General features: G+C 32.1%; 1 protein-coding gene across 4 annotated transcripts; it reads right to left on the bottom strand.

The window, feature by feature from the left end:
• Positions 1 to 2,124: 2,124 nt before the first annotated feature.
• On the bottom strand, positions 2,125 to 4,703 carry LOC104094609 (elongation factor 1-delta 1-like). Of its 4 annotated transcripts, none has more exons than XM_009600573.4 (8): positions 4,576 to 4,703; positions 3,980 to 4,089; positions 3,767 to 3,883; positions 3,526 to 3,619; positions 3,175 to 3,301; positions 2,854 to 2,967; positions 2,451 to 2,612; positions 2,125 to 2,337 (listed from the first exon to the last, which is right to left on the bottom strand). In XM_009600573.4, coding segments are annotated over exons 2-8 (702 nt in total). In that variant the 5' UTR covers positions 4,066 to 4,089; positions 4,576 to 4,703; the 3' UTR covers positions 2,125 to 2,335. The 4 variants fall into 4 exon arrangements, with proteins under 4 accessions (XP_009598868.1, XP_070047581.1, XP_070047579.1 ...); XM_070191480.1 differs by having other exon boundaries at positions 4,579 to 4,690; XM_070191478.1 differs by lacking the exon at positions 2,125 to 2,337 and having other exon boundaries at positions 2,443 to 2,612.
• Positions 4,704 to 7,063: the final 2,360 nt, after the last annotated feature.

The raw sequence follows: 7,063 nt of genomic DNA, 5'->3' as shown, positions 1-7,063 counted from the left end.
TCTTTCATATTCAACTTTGATTTTCATGCTTATAATATAGTATGATGACGATATGATGATTATTTTTGAAAACTACAAATACCTTAATTATGAGTAAGTATTAAATAAAAAGAGATTATATCTTAAGACATAAACAAGGGTAAAATAGTAAAAAATATTTCTTATTAATATTTTTTTAAAGGGCGTGTAAAAGAGAAACATGACAAATAATTTGAGAAGGAGGAGTAATATTTTATTTTTTTGTTAATGACAATATTTTGTTTTGGTGAATGTCCATCATAGTTAAGTAAATACAAGAACTATTTATATACTGGTTTATAATAATATATATACCTATTGTTCATAAGTTGAAGGATTGTTTGGTTCGAAAATAAGTTATGCAAGAATTAGCAAGGCAGATTTGTTATGCGGTGACTAGGGGTGTATATAGGTCGGGTTGGTTCGAATTTTTCAATTACCAAACCAAACCAATGGTATCGGGATTTTAAATGTATAAACCAAACCAAACCAATAAAGTCGGGTTTTTCAATCTCGTTTTTTCTCGAGTTTTTCGATTTTTCGGGTTTTTTTTCCGGTAAAGTCTTAATAGCACAAAATATGTAACTTATGCTCCAAATATTTATTTTAGTCCTAGTAGGATACAACTATATAATGTATTTTTCAATAAAATAAAATAATAATAATATGAGATGAATCATAACATTGTACTAAAATATTTAATAACAAAGATAATAAAATCGCACAAAAAAATATTACTAATTAATACACCATAATAAAAATTAACATAATCTAAAAATACTATACATGTCATGCTAAAATAAGTGCAACTAATAAGTACTAGTATTAATTACACAACTAACCACCAAAGAAAAAGATAAACTAGGTTACACATTTTCATTATAAATCAATGCAAAACTAAAAAATAGATATCCAACACTATTGTCATTCGTAGTGTTGAATTGAATTTCATTTATTAGTATTAGTATTGATTTGAACTTTATTTGACTTACTACCTTTATGAGCTATAAAATTTATTGGACCATTCGAGAATGTTAAGTCCAAACTTTAAATAATACGTTTAAAGATAAAACTGTGAACAAGTTTAAGAAATATTTATAAATTAAATTACAATAAATATTTATATGTATAAAATATTTTTAAAAATTGTATAAATATAATATCGGGTTGGTTTGATTTCGGTTTAACTTTTTAAAGTTAAAACCAAACCAAACCAATCATGGTAGGGGTTTGTTTTTCAACGCCAAGCCAAATCAAACCAAATTACAATCAAGTTTTTATCCGGTTTGACTCGGATCATCGAGTTGATGCGATTTATCAGTTTTCTTTTTACACCCCTAGCGGTGACCACTAATGCGGTAATTGTTATTTGGTGATTAAGAATAAAATTGTTATGTTGTTATTAGTAACATAAGAATTGTTATAGGGTAATTAATAATAAAAGAATTATGTTATGCAAGAATTACTTACTTTAAAGGTACTTTATTTTTAAATAATCTAATCCTTACATTACTAATACATGCATTACTATTCTGCATTCTATCGCGCATAAAATAAGTCATCAATTTCTGCATAACTTATGTGAATATTATACACTCTTTGTTTTAATTAATTTGAACCTACAACTATTTAGGGAGTTAAATAAGATTTGCTTTGACCATATATTTTTTATAATATTTTGAATTAGTAATTATTGTGACTTCTAATACTTTTATGTAGTTTATACATATGTAAATTTTATTTACGAATTCACATAAAAATTTAATCTGTTTGAGTCTTATATAGAAAGATACAAAGTTGCAACCAAACGGACTTTCAGTTAGTAAGGAGATTAATTTCCTTATTCAAGCAACCAAACAAAAAATTGATTATGCTGAATTTAATGAGATTAATTCTCCAATTCAGGCAACCAAACGGATACTGGGTGTTTTGTAGAGATGGGCAATTTTTAATGGTATTTCTACCAAATGCTTTCATTCATCTATTTTTAATCGCATTGAATAAAACATAGATCCTGGTATAAGTTATGCAAGTATTAAGCTTAGTACCATCAAAATTAGTACTGCACTAATAATGCACATTATGAGTCAAATTTGCATTAAATAGTATTCCAAAACCGATACTCAGATTAAAATGAGAACAAAAGTTTTAAATATTAATCCAAACAAGGAGCAAAACAGATGCCCTTATCAGGTACACCCTTTTGACAATTAAACATAGTAACAACAGAAAAGAGAAGCAGCATAGAACTACTGATAGCCGTTCTTCAGTAAGAATAGCCACCCATTTCCATCAAAACTTCAGAGATTAACAGAATTCCTGTCACAAACAGCAGGCAGATGATCAACAGAAGAGCCAAAGATAACATGATACGTGTGCTATGAAATTTAATTCTCCAAAGCTAAAAAATGAACAGATCATAATTTACTTACATATTTTGTTGAAAGCAACAATATCACAGCTTTGAACATACTCATTGATAGGTTCAACCGTAAAATAATTCTCAACTAGATCATCCACAGAGACCAAGTCATCCACAATGGTAAGCATAATTTGAAGCTTCTTAATACCATATCCAACAGGAACAAGTTTAGCTGTAGATAAAACAACATTGTGATCGTCAATAAACACCAATGATTTAAAAGCTTTTCAGCTTTACAAGACAACCTCGTAGATAATATTCAGGTTAGATAAAGGGGACTGATGGACTAGGACACAAGAGCGTCCGAGAAAGAAAGGCAAAAAGATACCTGAATGATGAAAAAGCAATTGTCTCACTTCCAGTAAAAATAAAATTCAACTCGATAGAACAAAGATGAACGAACAGAAGCTTACATGCTCCATAAGTCAATCCTTCCATCTGAACACTTCGAACAGCTTCTTCAAGCTTTTTCATATCGGTCTCATCATCCCATGGCTTGACATCCAAGAGAACTGATGACTTACCGGCTGAAATAAATTGAGACCAAAAGGTTAGTAAATGCTCTATATAAACTTCAAAATTCCAGCACGTTTTTCCTCGTTATGTTTTGACTTGGTTAGCAATGGGAAAGGTAATCCAAAAGCAAGAAACAGCACACTTTTACATGTCTGTCAAACTAAAACAGATTATCTTATATTGAAAATATTACACAGGATATTACAGTAATAACTTACATTCTTTCTTCTTCCCTGAAGCCTTCACTGCTGCAGCACGTTCTTCAGCAGCCTTCTTTTCCTCTTCAGTTTCCTCACCAAATAGGTCGACGTCATCATCATCATCTTCTTCTTCAGCAGCTGAAGCCTAGAAGCCAATTAATCCATGAGAGAAACAAAGGAAAGAAGATTATTTACACTTTTGATAATCAAATTACAGCTTCACATGACATCCCTACACTAGAAGCTATAAAGGGAATGATAACGACAAAAAAGAACATGCACAGGGCAATGCAATCCAAACAGTAAGAAAAAAGAAATTGCAACATAAACTAAATATGAATCCAGAACAGATAGGAAGAATTTGCACACCTTAGTGTCAGCTGCAGGAGGAGTTGCCACTGCCTCCTCGGTGATTGGTGCAGATCCCTCTACAGTGACACCGGCACCTTCGCCAGATACACCACTGCAAAATATTATATTATGTCACACTGTGTCCAACATGAACGGAGAATTAAATAATTTGCATCCTAATAACAAAAACAAAAATAAATCCAAACATATATTCAACAGATTACATGAAAACACAAATTCATTAAGCTCTTCAACTTACGAGATTCTCAAAAGTGCATTGATGTGCTTATACCACCTAGATGCATTCACATATTCAGCTGAAGGGGCTTTTGCTAAATATGAATACACTGTGATATCATCCTTAGAGGCTTGGTACCTAAGACATGGATTAATCAAAAAAAAACATTAGCATTCGATATAAAACACCATCAAAAAGGACATCTCAGCAGTGAAAATCACACGAGTAACTCACCCAGAGATGTAACTACGGGTCAGGAGGTACTCATCAAGCTTCTTAAGACCAGAATCAGAGTTAAGGTTGTGGAATGCAACAGCCATTGCTTGATAATAATATAAGTCTTTCTGCAATTGTACAAGAACACAACATCAATACTTCTTCAATAAATTGATACTCCCTCCGTTTCAATTTATGTGGGCACGGAGTTTAAGAAAAAAAGAAAAACTTTTGAACTTGTGGTGTAAAATGAGAAACATATATTTTGTGTGCTATAAATCATTACATAAAGGTAAATTATTTCTAAATAAGGAAAGAAGTCATTCTTTTTGACACGGGCTAAAAAGTAAATAGGTTCACATAAATTAAAGAGTATGTTTTTTAGAATATCGGACAACATAAATGGATTTAAGTTTTCACTAACTAATGAATTGCTTGATCCCAGTTCTATTGAATAGCTTGAGCAATTTTATATCTGGATTATTCAAAAATCAGGTAGAGGATACACTATTATTACCAACGCAATTTTTCATCTTAATAACTAAATCAACATAATATCAGCATTTAGAAATTAAAAGGCCACCACATAAAAGGGAAAGCGAGAGAAAACTCACCACGATCTGGCGATGACTGAAGAGAGAAACAAAGAAGCTGAAGCCGCTACACTGTGAGAGAAAGGGGCGTGTAGGTTAGGGTTCTCAAGATTTTATAATGGGGTTTGGTTTGGAGGACGAACAGTTGTAGGCTATTTATTTCGGCCCGTTAATATAAGAACTTGGGCTATAATGTAGCCCGTACGTTTCAAGCTTCATAGCCCAATAGATAAGCCCACACATTGCGATAGGGTTATTACACAAATAGCCAGTCAGATTCAATATTTACTTTTTCTAGTTAGTATACATAGATCATACATTACTTATACATGTTTATATATAAATTATATATATATATATATATATTATATATCCGCCAGCTATTTTTAGTTTAACAGATTAGGTGGATGGTTATTTGGGTTAATTATTCAATAATTAAGGGCTTTTAATAGATCAGGTTGGTCGGCCAAAAATAATTACAGTCGCTAGCTAAATATACACTAATAACGAAATGCTATATATATAATATATAAAATATATATATTCCTGCTATTATTTTTGGTGGAGGCAACCCATACATAGATCATAGATCATACATTAATCCCATACAATGTAGATTTTCCGCCTAATTAGATGCATAATATATATATAACTGTGTAGAATCAGTATAAAATCTATATATATCGGCTAAAATAAAAACAAACAGTGAATTCGATTGGCTATTTGTATAAAAATCCCGTAGATTCTTGCCTCGAGATTCATACAATATTGTGAATGTGTTATGTATACAAGTTCAAATCTCACGTTCAAAATTTAATAAATATTAAAATGGTAGTAGTTTGTTTAATGTGAGTTGAAACATTTATGGGTTTGAATGAAATTGCTCTTTGTTAGACATCAGCTCCACTAATCTATATCATATTTTATTTTTATACATTAAAAAATAAATAAATTACTCCATTTCATTCGAAGTAGCTTTTTAGGTTATCCTATCTTTTGTATGCTTGTGACCTTCACTTGCTAAAAAGTCCATACAGTTGTTCGCCTCCCTACCGTCATTAGCTCTCAAGCAATGTACTTTAGTTGTAAAATCAGATCTTCTAATTACAAAGAGATTTAAGCAAATAAACAAAAAATATCACATTTAAGATTTAAATCTGGAAGCAATTATTGAACTATTTTTACAAATACACAAAAATCCATGAGAATGGAACAACTATGCATAAGGGTGTGAGGAAAACATCTAAATCTCTTCAACAGAAGTCTGTTCAAGCAATAGCAATTAGGAATGTTCGTCGGTAGGTATGGTACGGTATTTAGATATTTCGATTCGTATTTTCGGTGTTCAGTTTCTTACAATGTTATACCAATACTATACCTAATTAAATTCGATATGGTCGGTTTTTCTCCTTTCAGTTTTGATATATTCGGTCTCGTAATTCGGTTTGTTAGGCTCGAATATTAAATAGTGCATAAAGTCATAGAGTACTGTAATATTCTTAAGTAAGGTAATACGAAAATAAAAATATTATAATATAGTAAAAAAATATGGAAACCAAAAATGTTACACCTAGATGGGAGAAAGGTTAAAACATAATTAGGCAACCAAAGAAAAGGGGGAATGTCAAATATAATGGGAAACAAAGGTGATAAATATTAAAGAAAATTATTTAAAAGAAATGAGAGAAAATAAAATTTAGAACTTTAATATTTATGTTATAATCAATAATATGTGTACTGTGTAACTTATTATATATTTCGGCACTGTATCCGTATTTCGATATTTTATCTTTAAATACCAAAATATCAAATATCAAATATCAAAATTTTTGATTTCGATATTTTTCAAATTATGCACATCCCTAATAGCAGTTGTGTACGGTCAGAACCGATTGAGTTAGTCGTACGGACTGATCGAGACGACAATACTTCGATCAAAAAGTATCTATGTAAGGTCAGGTCGAGGTCCGAAGAAAGGGGCTTCAGGATTCGAGCTCCAAGTCTGATCAAGGATCAGTTCGGTATCATTATCGGGCCCATGACCAAATCAAACCACGAGGCAAAAGGTTGTCGGAGATGCACAGACCGACCAATACCCACCCAGAATATCAAGACTCCGAGTCAGGATCGAGCTCGAGTCAAGGCTAATGGCTCGACCCGATATCGAGTTCGAATCAGTATCGAAGCTCACAGACAAGGTCGTTACAGCCGCACTAAAGGAGAGAATCCTGGCGGGAAGTAAGGAAAAGACAATACATCATGGGCTCTCCACTACATATTTTTTATTGTTGTATATAAAGTAGGATCCCTCAATAGGGGGGGGAGGGAGTAGGAAAATGTTGAATTGGCTTCAATCGAGATTGCCTCGGCTTCTTAGGCACATGAGGAAGCGGCCAGGATAGATGGATGTGGCCCAATGGCTAAAGCTCTGCCAGCTTTTTGTAGACTGAACTCTCTTCTCTTGGCGCGAACACAGTGGTCTCTGACCAGGACCAAGAACCAATTCGAA

This window comes from Nicotiana tomentosiformis, chromosome 12 (genome assembly GCF_000390325.3).
Source record: "Nicotiana tomentosiformis chromosome 12, ASM39032v3, whole genome shotgun sequence".
Taxonomy (NCBI): domain Eukaryota; kingdom Viridiplantae; phylum Streptophyta; class Magnoliopsida; order Solanales; family Solanaceae; genus Nicotiana; species Nicotiana tomentosiformis.
This window is presented reverse-complemented; position numbering and strand designations above follow the sequence as displayed.

Coding starts and splice junctions, on each gene's coding strand:
- LOC104094609 (XM_070191478.1), bottom strand. CDS start 4,065: ATGGCTGTTGCATTCCACAACCTTAACTCTGATTCTGGTCTTAAGAAG. Junction 3,620..3,766: donor AATGCACTTTTGAGAATCTC/GTAAGTTGAAGA, acceptor AATATTTTGCAG/TGGTGTATCTGGCGAAGGTG. Junction 2,613..2,853: donor AGGATTGACTTATGGAGCAT/GTAAGCTTCTGT, acceptor TTTTATCTACAG/CTAAACTTGTTCCTGTTGGA.